At 34.6% G+C, this 18294-nt stretch overlaps 1 protein-coding gene across 3 annotated transcripts in view; it reads right to left on the minus strand.

Annotated features, from left to right (window-relative positions):
• The window catches only part of LOC128865747 (protein kinase C, brain isozyme-like), a 91969-nt gene that overhangs the window by 59753 nt on the left and 13922 nt on the right, over nt 1-18294 (minus strand). For all 3 annotated transcript variants that reach the window (XM_054106063.1, XM_054106064.1, XM_054106062.1), the window contains exons 2-3: nt 8951-8982; nt 8410-8489 (exon numbers count right to left, since the gene is read on the minus strand). In XM_054106063.1, coding sequence (XP_053962038.1) covers nt 8410-8489; nt 8951-8982 — 112 coding nt within the window. The remainder of the gene's footprint in view (nt 1-8409; nt 8490-8950; nt 8983-18294) is intronic.

Below are 18294 nucleotides of genomic sequence, written 5' to 3' on the forward strand. Positions count from 1 at the left end.
TCTTCTGGTCTCCAGCGAAAAGAAAATCGATTTTTTTTTTGCATAATTTTGTTGTATGTGTATGCGAGAATACGTCACAGAAAGGATTTTTTGAAAATCGCATTTTTTCACATTTTTCTGGGCACCGAAGTGTACCCTCCTCCGGCCGTTTTATCATAAACTTTATCTTTAAACGCGTTTCCCCGAAAATCGTGTTTTTTAAGCATTTTGGTCACACTTTTCATAGTAGTTATACTCCGATTTCAATGGTTTTGAAAAAAAAAAAAAAATTTTTTTTTAAATATTCACAGGATTTGTCACAATCAATCCCCAAAGAAACCCTTCATTTCAGGGCCTCGAGACCAGAAGACCCCCTTAATATGGAATAAAACGAGTTGCGTGAGAGCTTTAAAGAAACTGTTTGTTAATGTCCTTGTATGCTCCTATAACGAATGGACGATGCCTTTTTTATATGAAAGAAAAGGAGCAGCAGCTCGCAAAAAATAATTTGAAAAACCAACACAAATTTTGAGTGACTTTAAACTTCCACTTTATTATACTAAAATTAATTGGGCTATAAAACTGCATATTCAGAAATTCCCATAACAAATTCGAAATATCCTAAATACGCTGGCTAAAAATTTCGAAATGGTGACTAAAATTTGCCGAATTTTTATAAAATAAGTATTGTATAAAGGTTGAAACTTTAAGCTGTATGGTTTTTGTTGTAGTGTGAATAGTAAATTTCCCACTTTTCAAGTCATCACTGTGCGCTCAAAGTAGAAAAAAGTAGGTGCTTGGGCTTAAAAGAAAAAAATATGGGATTCTCTAAAATTTAATAATTCCAAAACATTTCTGCACTTGTGTAATAATTACTTCAATTTTGTAGCATTATAGCTGAAGTATTTAAAATCACTAATCTTCTGAAAAAAGAAAAAAAAAAGAAATTAAAGACGTTTAACTGACCACAAGCTCCTCTCATTTCTTGTTTATTTTGTCTGATGTGGCAGTTTATAGGTTAGGTTAGGTTAACCCAGCTGGTATTAAGCCGCGCATCGACCTTTTGATTTCTAGCAAACCAAATATAAACTAAGTTTCGAGCTTTGTATAAAATTTCTGAAATTCGGTAAATTTTCATCACAATTTCAAACTTTTTACTAAGAACTTTCGCCAAAATTCGGTAAATTTTACTCAAAATTTATAGGAAAATTTCACGTATCCAGATTTATAGTTTAGCAGAATAAAGTACAAGTTGCAAGTAAAACGAATATCACAGTGATTTTTGAGAATTTTTCGATTGCGGTTTTGTCCATTTTTTTATATGGAAGAAAACACCTAACACCGTCAATAAAATTTTTTTCAAAAATCAACGCGAATTTTGAGTCAGTTGAAACTTGCACTTTATTATACCAAAATTCAATGATCTATAAAATTGCATGCCCGAATATTTTCTTATACTACTGTGGGCAAAAAGTAAGGTGAATTTATTTGTCAAACTTCGCGGGATTAAAATGTCGCTCTAGTTATTTTTTTCATGAGTTGGCAGCACTGTTAATAACATCTGGGCCAACTTTCATGTGAATGTCATTATCAGTAATATATTTACGCTTGTGTTTACCAAACGACCAAGAGTGCATTTTTCGATTTTTACAATGTCTGATTTGAGTGAGCAGAGAAGTGCCATCAAATTTTGTTTGCGGAATGACATTTCGGCTGCGGAAACGTTTAGCATGTTGCAGAAGGCATTTGGTGACTCGACCATGTCGCAGAAAAATGTTTATAAGTGGTACAAAGACTTCAAAGAGGGTCGAGAACGTGTTGATGACTTGGAGCGCTCCGGACGACCATCGACGTAAACAGATGATCAACACGTCAATAAAGTGAAGGAGTTAGTGCTCAAAAATCGTCGGTTGACTATTAAAGACTTTACTGATATGATCGGAATATCAGAAGGATCTATGAAAACCATTTTGAAAGACCATTTGGGCCTACGAAAAGTCAAATCTCGTTTGGTACAGAAAAGTCTCAATTTCTTGGAAAAAAGTCGTCGCGTTGATGTGTGTGAAACAATGCTTTCAGACTATCAGGACAAGCTCAAATGCATCATTACGGGAGATGAGACTTGGATTTATGCTTACGACCCTGAAACAACCGACCAATCAAGCGAATATCGTGCTAAAGGCGAGGCCAGACCGAAAAAGGCACGTCAAAGTCGTTCAAAAATAAAGGTCATGATGACAGTTTTTTTCTATTTTCGTGGTGTGGTGCACTATGAATTCCTTCCACCTGGCCAAACTGTTAATAAGGAATATTATTTGAGCGTTATGCGACGTTTATGTGAAGCAATTCGTCTAAAAGACCAGAATTATGGGCCAACAGTTCTTGGTTTTTGCATCACGATAATGCACCGTCTCACACTGCACTCGTTCTTCGTGACCATTTCGCCAAAAATTCCACGCATATCGTTCCGCAACCACCAAAACCCAAGAGACCACTCCGGGGAACGCGTTTCGAGTCGATTGAGGAGATAAAAGCTGAATCGAAGAAGGTGCTGATGGCTATACCGAAAATGGACTATTTGGCATGTTTCGGGGATTGGAAAAATCGTTGGCGTAAGTGTATTTCATCGAGAGGGGATTATTTTGAAGGGGATGAAATTGATTTACAAGAATAAATAAAGATTTTTCATTTTACAACCAAATTCACCTTACTTTTTGCCCACAGTAGTAGCTCTTAATGAAATTTTGAGCAAAAAGTTTGAAGTGTTGATGAATATTAGCCGGATTCTTATAAATTTTCTACAAAGCTCGAAGCTTTGCTGAATATGGTTTTTGTTGTAGTATTTCCAATATTTTTATAACAGAAATAAACAGAAGTTACAAAATAAATAAATAAATAGTCAAAACTTATCAGTATGTGATGCCCGCTTTCTTTTGACGCTCACAGTATGTAGAGTCTATGTGGAAATTTCATTTTATTTCTAAAAAATATTTCAATACTCAGTTAGCTGTTTAAATTAAGTGAGCTATCTTGGATGTATTTACTTTTATTTAGAAGCATATTTAAAATTCTTGAGCCTCTGCAAGTTCCAAATGAAACACAAAAAGTCTTCGAAGGCTTCGAAAAAACGTGTCAGGGAGATGTAAAATGCTTCGTTTTTTCTCGCACATTTATGTATTCGAGTGTACATCAGTTAATGTATTCTTGAGCAAAGTAGAAAGTTATGTATAAAAAATGTGCCACCATTATTGTTAGTGAGCCACATACGAGTACACACAAATATATGTATTCCCTCAGGTAGTCCTCTGGTTAAATTTTTGGCGCAGAATTTGAGAGCAGACAAAAAGAAGAGGCAACAAACTGCTGATGACAGGCGAATATCTTACGCTGTGCAAGTCACTTTATCCTTGCTGTCGCCTTAAAAACGCTTAAGTACAGAGTAAAATGACTTGCTCTATAGCTTTCTCTAAAATAAAAATAAAAATAAAAATTAAATAAAAGAAGTTACGTCAACCGTTCTTGACTCAACTTCCGCCTGCTTGCTTGCCGCTTCACATTTGACTTTGTTCGGCAACTGTTTGTGCCATGCAATTGAAAATTGCACGTGCGCGCCTCAGCACCATCCAACGTATCACGTGTATCACACATGCTAGACTGAACGATGGCGCAACTTTTGTGGAAACAAAAGTCGTAAAAATAAAATTTGAAACAAAACAAAAAAAACCAAATGTGAACGAAATTTTCAACTTCTGTGTGGCATGCAACACGTTTTTGCACTGCACCTGCATGTTTGGGTGTGTGTGTGTGCGTGTGTGCGAATACATTTCACTACACATGCGCATTTTCCAAGCGACTGCGCGTTCAAGTAAGAAATAAAAAAAATAAATAAAAAAAGATTATGAACGAATTGAGGCGAAAGTGCGGCATTGGAAAGATAAAGTTGTACCTGGCAAGGTAAATATGTTTTTGTTTTTGCTATCATTTGTTTCCTAAAATAAAGCCATGCCATTTCCATTTTATAGCTTCATTGCATTTTGTTTTCTCTAGAAAGTTTTTGTCTTCTCCCTGCATCTTTTCGCGTCGACTCACTTGCCGTTGCGCCTGTGGGTAGGCTATAAGCGCGCAAGAAACTTTCGCAATTCATGATGATGATTTAAATAAGTGTTGCGTGGAAAAAGCAATACGGTTTAGAACAAAATAAAACCTTTGCAAAAACAAAAACTCGTTTAAATATAGACATAAACACCTACAGTTATTGCGAATGTACAAGTGTGTATCATAGACACATATTTACACCCGTAATCGAAATAATAGGCGCAATATTTTTAACAGTTTTGACTTTCTCTTTTTTGCTTTTATAATTTTCAATAATTTTTTTATAAAAATATGGTTCATTCTACAATAAATATAATATAAATTAAAATTTCCAGCCCTCTGAAAGATTTGTAAAAATTCGAAAAAGTTTAATAAAATTTTGAATTTTTTAATCAGAATTAAGAGGTTACATACATCCAGAACTTTCAAAAAATCGATTTTTTACAGCTTACTATTCTTTATAGTTTTAGGCGTATTTTGGTGGAAGCCGATTGCAAAAAATGTAGATACAAAGTAATGGTGGAAAATGTAACTGCCCGACGAGAGTTTGATGCGCACAGGTAGCTGTCCTTCGTCTGAGGCAGGTGGCCGTTTAAACTCGTTTTTCTCGAAACTATATTACTTTTTCCGGCATGGTCTGCATGATAACTCATACAGTTTTTAATATTTTTTGATGCGGTTTTTTTTTGAATATTCGTAAGCGTTTTCTCTATAATCTGTCGAGCCGGATTTTTGATATTTTTATTTAAAAAGAATTATACACATAATTAAAGTGTGACAATTACGAGGTAAAACACATACTTTTTTTAAAATACCGTAAATTGCAAAATTTTTCGGAATTCAAAAATTCGGCTCGTCAAACTAGAACTAAAACCTTATTTTACATTTTTTACTTTTTACATATCCATCAACATTTCAAAGAGAAATTATGCAGCCCGCGTAGCAAGATTTTTTTCATTGCACTTTGGGCCACGAGATTTTCTATATACTAATTTTTGTAAAGAAAAATTAAAATAAATTTTTTTGAAACGTTTAAGTACTAATGAACAATGTATTCAATTTTTTTTTATTTATTTCTATTGTTATCATTTCTAAAAATAGTTTGGACGTATGCAACCCCTTAAAAGAAAAATTTCCTACCCACTTCTATGGCTCAAAATTCCGGTTGATTTTTGATAATTTTTTTCCTTGACGGTGTTCCGCATTTTCTGCATATAACGAACACTCGCCATTTTTTTAAATGGCCAAAATATTGGGTATATATTAATTTGTTCAAAAATGTATTTGTGTACCCGTGTGCGGTAAAGAAAAAAATGCACTGGCGAAGTTTTGCGTTTCCATTATCTATACTTTGCACGCAGCTGACGCTTTCTCATGCACTGCACTCGACGAATTACTACATTTGTGTGTGTTGGGATTTATATTGTCTGCTGCACTCGTGTGTGTGTGTATTCTTACTTGTTGGCAGAGTGTAGTAGGCTTTCAAGTGTCATTCTGTTTTTAAGGACTGCAAATGGAAAACTACAAAAATGCTATTTGTACAGGGTGAGTCAAATGCAGATATTGGTTTTGAGTGATGAATTCAATTTGAGAATGAGAACTTTTGCAGACTAAAAACCCTTATTGACAGCCAGTACTATGCCTCTGTGGACGAAATGGGTAACCCCAAATTTTAATTTCGATGAGAAAGAAATTTTCATCGAATGTCAGCTGCTAATTCATCAAGAATATCTCGAATAGTGTTCACAAATTCGTGGAAATTGTTTACATCGATAAAAATGTGGCTGTTGTGGTCACTACTGTACCCGCAGTCTAAGAATAGGGCTCAGCCTTATTGATTCAGCATTTGATGAAAATCTTGAGCAAAATTCTCGAATAATACATAAAAATAGTCCAACTGACTTAGAAATTGCGGCAAGTAAACCTTAGTTTCGTTTTAGCCTGCATTTTGTGTGTTAGAGCCGCTCAAAATGAACGTTAAATTTCGTCTGAAAAATAAAATTTTCTGTCCGTTGTAATTTCTCAACAATAGCTCAACGTCTATGCTATCAAACCGAATTGTCGCACATGGAGATTGCAAAACCTGCAAGTGACTATTTAAAGGCCAATGTATCTGCAAAGAGTGACAGGTTTGATTTTCGTCGTCTTTGTCGAAATACCTTTTTGGGGAGTGGTGAAAAAATTATGATACGAGTTCAAAAACGTTGAAAGAGGAAGAGGAATGTGGCGTTACTTAGCAGAACTTTGCTCCCCTCATAACTACAAACACTCGGTTACAGTAAAGTCGATTGAATACCTTAGTTATGGAGCTGCATAAATAAGTCAATTAGGAAAAAATTGTAATTATGAAGAAATTTACTTATGCACCGTATTTAAATTTGTCACTCACACACAAAAAGAAAAACGCAACAGATGCTTACGGAAGTACAATAGTATATTTTGTTACTATGTACTTTTGGTCAAGAAATACAGTGATTTTCAAGTGCTGTAGTCTATTTTATTTATTTTGCAAAGTTTGTTTAGTCTATTCAGTCAAAATACAGAGTTAGTGAAGACGCTCAGCGCTCAGGTCGGCTATTAAAAAGGTGTTCTGAAACATTGTCGTAGAAGTAAAAGGTTGTTGTGTGAAAGAAAGAAACCACAGAATTGGCTTGGACATCATTTATGGCCTTTTGATTATCCCACTTGCCTTTCTTGCGACTGAAAGAGATTTAGTAGAAGCCCTAAACATATCATTGGGCAGTGTAAGCAATATTTTGATTGGTTTTGATTTTATTGGGTTTCAGAAATCTGTGTGCACAATGGATGCCGCATTCGCTAATAATGGAATAAAATACCATTCGAAGGTTACTTTCTCAGCTATATTTTGTCCATCGATTCTATTATCCTAAACCAAAACAAGAGGCTAAAGAGTGATGTGAACCTGATACATCAGCTCCGAAACGCGTTCGTGTCCAGAAATTGGACAAGAAGGTGTTGGCGTAAGTTTTTTGAGATGTGAAAGGAATTTTGTTTCGGGATTACTTGCAAACTGGTAACACAATAAATTCTGAATATTATTGCAACATTTAGTTCAACTGAAAGGAAAAATTTTTAAGAAAAACTACTCAGTTTGCAAAAGAAAAAAATTCAAAATTTTTAATGCATCATCTCGCAAGAGCATTTTGACAATGGCCATGAATTAAAGTTCGAATTGTTAAAGCATCCACTGTATTCACCAGACTTCGCCCTTAGTGACTTTCATCTGTTTCCTGACTAAAAAAATCTAATCTATGCGTGGACAACATTTTTTAACAAATGCGGAGGTCATAACAGTTGCCGAAGCATATTTTGCAGTCCTTCTAGATTCTCACTTCAGGGATGGATTTGATAAATTGGAATCTCATTGGAACAAGTCTGTTGATGTTCAGGGAGACAATACCGAATAATAAAGTGCATCTCAAACCATAAGTTTGAGTTTTTCTTATCGAACTGCAAAATTTATTGAACAGCCTAGTGTGTAATTCTGTCATAAATTTAATGGACTATACAATTGCATACCCAGGAAAATTAAAAAAAAAATTCCCAAAATTCTTATTAAAAAGGTGACATTTTTTATGGAAATTTGCCAAATAGTTCTAAATTTTGTATAAAGTTTGAACCTTTTTCGTTATATTGCTTTTGTTGTGGTATGAAATAGATTTCTATATAAAAAAAGTGATAATAAAAAATATGTAAATAAATTGTCAAAACTTGTTAATTAAGTATGTGGTGTCCACTTTAGTTTGATGCTGGCGGTATGTATGTATGTACATAAGTTTGTGCTATGTATAAGTACTACAAGTATATGTTGTGAAGTTGCATGTATGCGTGCAAGTGTATAATTGTGTGTGAGGGAGTTTCAAAAGCGGCGTGTGCAGCACAAGAAGAGATTTTATTTTATATATGCGAACTTTTTTTACAACTAATGCTGCTATAACAAATGACTACCTACAAAATTTTTACTCACAAATGGTTGCATAAATGGCGCTAAATCTTTAGTTATTACTTTTCCTCTTAAAACTACAGCTTTTCAATTACTGACTCTAAGAGACTCTAAAAAAATACCTCTAATGAAATACGCATAAAATAAAATTGATTCTAAGTGATTAAAAATGCGCTCATGATTGCGAAAATATTTGCTTTATATTAAGAGAAATGATTATTAATAAAAAATATGTATAGTAATAAAAATAGTATATTTAGTAATTTATTAAATGCTTCTCAAAGAAGTTAAAATAAATAAATTATATATATTTCAGTTTCTGCGTTTTCGTATTTTTCAATTTCTTTTCTTATTTTTTTAGAAAAACTTACGGAATCGATTCCTTTATCCTTGCCCGGGCATATGAATGTGACGTACTCATGACAGCGCTTGTGCACAACATACGAGCAAACTGCAAAAATAGTGGAAGAAAGAGGGAGAAACGACATAAAAAGTTAGTGATACATGAAAAGTTGAAAACGCTGCAGTGCCTGCTGTCCTTCGTCAATATTAAACTGTGGACAAAAGTTTTGCCGCAGGCGTTTCTAAAGTAAAGTCAGTTTGCTGTGACATGTCCTAAACTGTTGCGAGCAACTACTACATACAAATGTACACTATATATACCTATATATCAGTCTAAGTAAGTTTGTGTGTAAATGCGTTTCGGATAGATCTCAATTCATAAGTCCATTATGGGCTATACTGTGCGTGTATTGCATTAGACTGTCAGCGATAGTTGGGTAAAAGTTTAAGTGATAGTTGCACATACCTCTGCAAGGAAACTATTTCAATTGTGTGACTTTTTTGTTTGTTCGTAATCGCTTGTGTCTGTCAGTCAAGTAGAACATTTTGCAATAAATGTTTTGAACTCACCTTGACACTGAAATCCTTGTTTGCCAAAGCCCCTGAAAGTTTAAGAGCGAACGAGAAAGAGAGAAAGGCACAGAGAGATAGAAAAGAAATTATTAGTGAATTTATATTTTGATTCACAATTTAAACTTTGATTTTAATAACTATGACGTAAATATGCAGAAAAAAGATTTTTAATAAAATTTTTGAAAAATATTTGGAATATAGTTGCTGATGTGAGAAAATTGTTAATGTAAAGTTGGCAACGCAATCGTTGGTAATTTGTCGCAGTACGATAAAAATTGAAATAAAATACTTATACAATGAAGGCATTTTAATTTTATATAATATATAAAAATTGATAATACATGGTATGTAAAAAAGAAATCGATTATTTTCTCGGGAGATGGCTGTAGTGGTGCCATCTTAAAACATGGAAATGCTAAGGCTGCAGCTCCCACTCACCCAGATACTCATCCAGAGATGATATCACTAAGGTGATGAAATTCAAAAAGAAGTTCAGAATTGAATTGAACAATAAGTTAAGCTGAAGTAGATCTGCATTTGAAAAGAAACTCAAGGACTGCACTCTGCACTGGTACGCAAACGGCTTAAAGACCCCAAAAGGTATAGGCGCTAGAAATTACGTCCCCAGAATCAAACGGTCTGTGCCGATTGGCATTTTCTCAAGCATCTTCCAGTCGGCGATGTATGCCATTTTCTATGTGCAGAGATAAACTTAGACAGAAATGTCCGAAATGAGCGAATTGCCATTCTGAGTGACAGTCAGTCAAGTGGTTTTCATTCTCACCGGTAATTGAGTGTACCGAGAAACTCAATCTACTAAGAATGCACAATTGCATCCGGCTTATTTGGGTTCCATGACACAGGGAACTGACATAATTGGGAACGTAATAACAGACGCAATGGCGAGAGTGGCTACGGCCTCGGCTTTAATAGAACCCGAGCCCTTCCTTGTTATGGAACAACACATCATCAAGGAGAAGCTAAGGACTGAAGAGCTAGAGCTTAGAGAGGTTTGCTGACACCAAACTATGGGGCTATGCTAGGCGAAATCCTTACTGGGGACACAACCAAAAGAGACTTCTCTCTTTTAGGTCCATACTTCCAGTGTAGCTCGTGAGCTTTTCAAAGTGACTTTTATACTTCGGGTTGAACCAAAATCTTTTAACGGTTTTACTGAACCGATTTTGATGAAATAAAATTTAATTGACGTAGAATTGATGTCGTTATCGTGTGAACTACGACCATTTGGAAAAAAATGTTTTAGTATTTTTTTAAACTTTAACCTTTTTTTTAACCTTTTATGAAAAAAGGGTCAAAAAACGGGGTTTCATCTTTGAACGTCCGCCATTTTGTCAAAGTTTTTTTTTTAACATCGTAGTTCACAGGATAACGAGATTCATACCGAATAAGAATCTTGTTGTTTTTTTTTGATTTCAGACATCGTTGAGTGCCAGAATCCGTGTCGCCAGCGACATACCATTTTTAAAAAGATAATTTTTTGAAGGCAGACAATTTTTTGAACGAACCTCGTATGGCCACAAAATTTTTTTATTTATAATGTTTATTAATAGATCAAGAAATAAAAAGTAAGAAATACTCAAAACAAAAATAAAAAATATATTTGCGTTTCCGTTTTACACGCTTTTAAAGAAACACCATTTCAAATGAGTCGAGGACCTTAAATGATATTAACGTGGGCAACAGGTAGATGTGACTTATCATATATTGCATCAAAACCATAGCGGACGTTGATTCTAATACTCGAACCGTCTTCCGACGAAATATGTACTTGACGGTGCTAGGCTTTCGATGCTGCTTTCTCGTGAAAAAAAGAAAAGCCTGGGCCGCTCTGAAAATGTATTTCTAAAACCATTCCTATGTACTCCGTGCTCATATCTGTACTCGACTTGTGTGACATATTACATGATTTAGAATTTAGAGCTCAAGTAGGGCATATATAGCTAAAATAGTGAGCGGACTATAAAACAAGCGGGAGTTATTGAGCCTTCCCGACTCTGGTTTGAGTAGTCTGGACTCTGACATTAGCTAACCACCTATTCTCAAGAAAATCAGTATTATATTTGAAAAGTTTCGCAAGATCTGAAAGGCCGATCTCGCCAATTAATACTCTAATACTCAATGCAGAATGACAGTTGATAATTTACAGAGTCAAAAGCAAAGTCACAAGCAAAGCAAACTCAGGCCACCAACACTTGTCGTACCTTAAAACTATCAACTGCATAAAATATTAAATTCATTTTATAATTATTTAAAATTACATTTTTCAACCACAAAGAACTACATCCACACTTAGTAGAAAATTCACAAAGCAAACAACGATAAGTGCCTTTCTGAAAGCCAAATAATAAGCACAATAATGACAGGATCAAGAAGGTGGCAAGGACGCAGCCAAGCAAGACTAAATGTGACCATTTATCTGACTCGCCTCATAATAAGCGAGCTACTAGGTGCTAGATGGCTAATAAATATAAATATTCTCAGCTGACCGAAAACTTTGTAGCCGTCACAGCGATATTAAGCCAGCCATGCAGCAAAAGCGAACTCAAGGTCATAAGGCGAAATGATGGTTACCTAAAAGAATATTAAGCAAGAAAATTGCAAAGTGAAATATGTCAGAAAACTTGTTTCATGGCAACACTTTAAAGCCAAATAATAGTTGCGTAAAGCTACACTTTAACGGTCATTGGCACTAAAAATTTAGTGCGTTAATTAACTTTGTGACTAGCCCAGCATATAAATGCGTTTTGCGGCAACAAAGTTTGTTCGCCTAATGCTTGTGCTTGATGTTCAATGAGGCGAAGCGGAAAAAAGAGACAAATTGTCAGTGGAGACAAATTGTTGGTAGTTAGTTTGTTCGTCTTCGTGGTGGTGAGGTTGTGAACTTGGAGTAGGCGGGTCAAGTTCACGCAGCCAAATTGGCGCCAAATCGGCAATGACCTTGATTCATGAACTCGCTGACGCGGAGTTGACTGCTAAAAATGTGTGTTTATTGGAACGCAAAATAAATATGTTTTTACTATGCAAATTTTTCGCATGCGCGTGAGAAAAGCGTTAGCGTTGAGCGATGAAATGTTAGCTGCTTCTGAAATGGTAATTTATTTAATAATATTTCATAAAACTTTGTGCTACTTTGAATTTAGTTGGTATCATCCAATGCTGGAAATCGAGGTGGTATTGAAGAGGGTAGTGGTAAATTGATGTGAGTCGTTCTAATGGAAATATTACGTATAATCCCTTAAGATTAATGTGCGCGTACACTTTGTGAACAGATTTTATGAGACAATCTTGTTCAAAGTGAGAAGGCTTCCCAAGACTTCTAACCTAATAATATATACTTATACTTATACTTATACTTATACTTATACTTATACTTATACTTATACTTATACTTATACTTATACTTATACTTATACTTATACTTATACTTATACTTATACTTATACTTATACTTATACTTATACTTATACTTATACTTATACTTATACTTATACTTATACTTATACTTATACTTATACTTATACTTATACTTATACTTATACTTATACTTATACTTATACTTATACTTATACTTATACTTATACTTATACTTATACTTATACTTATACTTATACTTATACTTATACTTATACTTATACTTATACTTATACTTATACTTATACTTATACTTATACTTATACTTATACTTATACTTATACTTATACTTATACTTATACTTATACTTATACTTATACTTATACTTATACTTATACTTATACTTATACTTATACTTATACTTATACTTATACTTATACTTATACTTATACTTATACTTATACTTATACTTATACTTATACTTATACTTATACTTATACTTATACTTATACTTATACTTATACTTATACTTATACTTATACTTATACTTATACTTATACTTATACTTATACTTATACTTATACTTATACTTATACTTATACTTATACTTATACTTATACTTATACTTATACTTATACTTATACTTATACTTATACTTATACTCTCGGGCAGAGAGCCGCTACACAAATATTTAAAATTGAAATGTGTAGAAATGTTTCACCTTAGTCCTCTAAGTGTGCCATGTTTAGAGTATCAGCGCATGTCTTAAGCAAAAAGCAGAAAAGTCGATCTTTGAATTTTATACAGTTCTACAGTTTTACCCTTAAGTGGCTCGCTTCATGTCTCAACCATTTCGATAAAATGTTTATTTAGCTCAACAATAAAATTTAATTTTAATTCAATTTTGTACTTTTTTAATTTATTTTGTAATTTTTTTAGCTTATTTTTTGTGAATTTTATTTTTAATTTGCTTTATTTTACTTAATTTTTTAATTAGTTTCTTATTTCATTTTATCTTATTTTTTGCATATTTTTTTATTTCCCTATTATTTTATTTTCTTATACTCTTAGTTTTATTTTCTTATTATTTTATTTTATTTCTATTTTTATTTTCTTTTTCTACTTTTTTAATTTTTTTCTCTTTAACTTATTTCTGTGCGCTTTAGTAGTGTAGTGGCCTATGTCTGTGTATTAAGTTTTTTTCATCTCTTCCAAGTGTGGCACTTAAAATCTTATCATTTGGCTTTTTATCACCACCAACAAAAGCGAGCGACACCTGCATTGTGTGCGCCCTCATTTCATTTCCGCTCTTTCTACATTAAATGCTGTCTACCACGTGTACCTGAGTTACTTACGGATGCAGCAACAATGTCAGGCCCAAGAACATTCACGCTCATTCATACGTGTAGAAGTACAAGTGCTGACATTTTCTCTCTTTAATTGCACACTACAGTGTTTATGTTTATGATGTGTGCACTCACATGCACATTGTTTTATTTTCTCATACGTGTTGAGCTCACAGAAACACCTTTCTGGTTTTACAAAAATTGTGTATTTTTGTTGTTTTCCTGGCCGATGGCTCAGTTCTTAAATGAGCGCACCACTATAGGTAATCATGAAGGGCGTACATCGTGAAATAACAAGTAGAATATGTAGAAACTTGTGTAATGTCTACCATCGCTGAAGTAGCTGGGTATGCTTGTGCAGGATAAACTGGTAGTATTTCCAGAGTGAATATAAAATATCAAAAAGTTTTTCTTAACAGCCTAAACGTTTCTTAAAAAAACAAACACCCAGTTGAAGTCTAAATACGCGGATGTAGCTTAGCCAATGATTTGGAAATATGATAATTGTCTTCTTTATATATTTGTGCTCTGAAATGTGATGTAATATTTTTGGTTGAGGCACTTTTTATTGTTAAAAACAAATAAAAAGAAAATATAAAGATTTGAAGAAACTTAAGAAATGGTTAGTTGCCGTATTTCAGAGCACTCATCGGCGACACTTGACCGGAAAAAAATACAAGGTGAGATACTTTCTGAAGAAAAAAAGGTGTCTACTGGTAAATGGTGTCGCTGGTAGGGCAATATTTAATAGATGGGCAAGCAAAAATGCTGCATAGACCTTTTTTAGGGTGCTACAGAAACTGCTAAAACTGTAAGAAAAATTAAATTATTTCACATCTCGGCTTCAAGGAATATAATTTTTAGCCAATTCAAATTCGGTGGCTGATACTGACTTAAAGCCAGTGACTGGATTTTTCGGGGCCACTGGATGATTCAAGGAAAATTCTCAGAAAAATATTCGGCCCTATACGATTCGAAGACGGTACATCCCTTGTACGGCATAACAACGAGCTCAGTGATTTAAACGCGGGACGAGATGTAACGCGGGGACGAGATGTAACGCGGTTTATAAAGTCGCAAAGATGACGGTGGTGTGGACACGTCCTATGAATGACCAGCGAAAGAGTGACCAAAAAAGTTTTTGAATCAAATCCTGAAGGAGCAAGAAGGAGAGACCGGCCAAGGCGACGATGGTTGCAAGACGTAGAAGACGTCGTACGTAAGATGAGAATCTCACAACATAGAGCGAAAGCGGGCAGTCAAGAAGAATGGAGACTTATTGTAGAGGAGGCATGGGTCCACCCGAGATTGTAATGCTAATACATATGAAGATGATGGATGATTCAAGGGGGAATAGTTAGTCAAACTATGGCAATGTGTCTGCACCTCTGGCTAGGAAGTAATATTGACTTCAGCGGCTGCCACATTTACCTAACCTAGCTTAACTCTTCTCAGAATGAAATCTTCAATGTATTGTTTTTTTGGGAAAAATTGTGCTCATATAGAAAAAAGACATGTTCTGAAAGCAAGGCATGCCTTAGTCCTCCTAAGGAGAAGTATTAGGGTTTTTGGGGTTAAAATGCTCGGGTTTGGCATAAAATACCTGTCGAAAAGTTTTTACAACCGCATTTAAGGTCCGATTAAGCTCATATTTAGAATGGGTATTGGATATATGAGAGCAATCAAAATACCTGCAAGGTGGCGCTGGACGCAAATAATTCTAAAAATCGTAGTAAAAGATGGATTTAAATCACTATAAAGAGATGTGGGTATTAGTTGCATGAGAAGTAAAAATATATTCGCTAGAAGGCGCTGAGGCCCAAATAGTAGATTTAGCCTATACTCCATTTATTGTCAAATGCATTTGGAAATAATAAAAAATGGTAGAGTCGTAGAAATCGGCAGAAAGCAATTGGATTGAGTAATACATTGCCTGAAATGTTCCGGACCTAACACAGAGATGTCACTAGTTTTATGGCATTCTCTTCTTCAGTTAGCACTAACCTTAAAAATACAGCTGTTAAAATTTCATGATATTCTTTTCATTAGTTCGTGAGTTATTGTGCTAAGAGTGACGCTACTTTTGTTATTTTGAAAACAATGGATCAAAAATAATTTCGTGTTTTAATTTCACTGCTCTTGATTGGGAAAAATACCGTTCAAGCGAAGCAATGGCTTAAAAAGTATTACAGGGGCTCCGCTGCATCAGAAACAATACTAAAATGATGGCATACTGACTTCAAGAGTACTCGTTGAGACACCGATGATGCACAACGCAGTAGACATCCAAATGAGGCGGTAACACCAGAAAATATAAAAAAAATCCATAATCCAGAAAATATATAAGAAAATAAAAAAAAAACCACAAAATCGTTTTGAGTGATCAAAAAGTGTAGTTGCGTGAGTTAGCTGACATCGCAAATATATCAAAAGAACATCAGCATGCTTTATATTGCATGAGCATTTGACTATGGGAAAGCTCTGTTGCAAGTGGGTGCGTGTTTGTTCACTGTTGACCAAAAACAAGTCAGTCAGAAGTCAATCAAAACAATGGCAAACTCATCCACCGTATTCGGCAGTTTAGGCTTTCAGTGTTTACCAGCGATTTTCGTTGTCCTAACAAAAGCTCGAATGAAGAGGTTGTCGCTGAGTCCTATATTGGGGCAAAAGATAAATCGTTCTACACAAGTGGTATTGAAATGTAAGAGCGACGCTGGAATGATTGCGTTGTTCTTAATGGAAATTACGTTGATGAATAAAGCTAATTTTGAACAAAAAATAGAGGAAGGCTGGTTTTAACTTTGTAGAGCAAACCGTCGTGCCATACCCTGTCAAAAGCTTGGGCAATGTCGAGGAACGCTGCTGTACAGTATTTTTTGTGTTCCAATGCAATGTGAATGTATTCAACAATTCGATGAACTTGTTGTATTGTGCTGTGTTCTCTTTGAAAACAAAACTGATGATTGGGTATTAATTTTCGTTCTTCGTTGATCGAAAACAGTCTTTTAAGAATAAGACATTCCATAAGTTTGGAAGTGATCGTTAGCAAGCTGATTGGACGATACGATTTAACTGAATCTGGTTTTTTGCCTGGTTTGAGGACCATTTTAATTTGAGCCACTTTCCATTGAGCAGGAAAATTTCGAGTTAATATATAATAATTGCATTAAATAAATACATTAACAGCGTAACTCCTACTTGTGGGAGCTCTTTGAGTACTTTGGCTGTAATAAGATCGTAGCCGGGAGATTTATTTGTGTTCAGATTTTTAGTGCAGATTTCATTTCAATTTTAGAAAATTTGTCCATTTGATAGGTTTGTGTTAGTAAAGAATTTACGTCTTCTAGGGTAACGGGTGAAGAGGCCATTGTGAGTGGGGTAAATACTCTTTTTAAGTGCCGGGCAAATATCGCTGCTCTTTCGGAGTCGCTTTTCGCCCATTCCTTAGCTTCCATTCGAAGGGTAGGTAGCTGGAGTATAGGTCTTTTTATATTTCTAGCAGCCTTCCGGAGTGAATCTGCTGTAGTGTAGACTACTGAGACAACGATTAAGTTGTGTGCTTCGTTCATTAACAAAAGCTTCTTTGAGATGCCTTGTAAGTGTGTTTACGTTTTTTTATCTGCCGGATGTCTAGTTTACTGCCACTGTTTTCGTGCAATCCGCTTTTCTTGTAGTTTCTTTTAATACTGAGAGAAATTTGTAGTGCCTGTTTGGGCAACGAGAAAGGTGGGCTGAATGCCATGCTGCTGTAAGTAGCAGTATAAATGTTCAACAGCTTCAGCAATATACCGTTTTTAGTGGGAGTTTTAAATTTATTGTTGAAGATACTAAATATCGAAAGTGATTCCAGTCAGATTTGTTAATTATTATAGAGGTAGCATTGAAAAAATAACGATCAAATTCTAATCTACGAAATCAACAAATGGCTGCTTCTAATGGACGATAAGCCACTTTGCGGTTGCCATAATATTTATTAATGTGGAGATAATATTTTTCCAATGCACTTATTTTTGATGCTCATACTTTTTACGCTCAGTCTAACACAGCACTAAATCGGATTAGATATTTATACATCTCAACTAAATAATAAAAAATAAAAAAATCAAAAAAATAGAACAAATAGAAAACAAAAATAATAGAAATAGCAAAAAAATAAAAAAATACAAAAGTATACCATTGACCTATTTACTCACCACCGACACGTTTTTCCATTCACTCATAATCTCTCACTATACCTCCCCAATGTATATAACTCATATAAAATATAAATTTTGCTCTCTTTTGTGCGCATTTAATTTATTAATCCCCTCTGTTACCACTTAAGCATGCCCACAAGTAGTCAAGCAAGAGCCATCAAGGGTCGTAAAAATGTCTTGAGACTGTGAACTGCAAAAGCAACGAAGCAAAAGTAGACAATCGAAAGAAGAGAAAGCCATAACAAGCAGACATTTGCCACGTATTCTTGGCCACACACGTGCCCAACATGCATACTTGGGTATTTACTTGCACTCAGGCAACTTCAAGAGAAGTTGGAGTTTGTCCGTTAGCCAGTTAGTTGTTTCAAACGCCAATGCAGCTCCTCTACCTACTACACCAACTCCTACTACTACCACTACCACTAGG

This window comes from Anastrepha ludens, chromosome 6 (genome assembly GCF_028408465.1).
Source record: "Anastrepha ludens isolate Willacy chromosome 6, idAnaLude1.1, whole genome shotgun sequence".
Taxonomy (NCBI): Eukaryota; Metazoa; Arthropoda; class Insecta; order Diptera; family Tephritidae; genus Anastrepha; species Anastrepha ludens.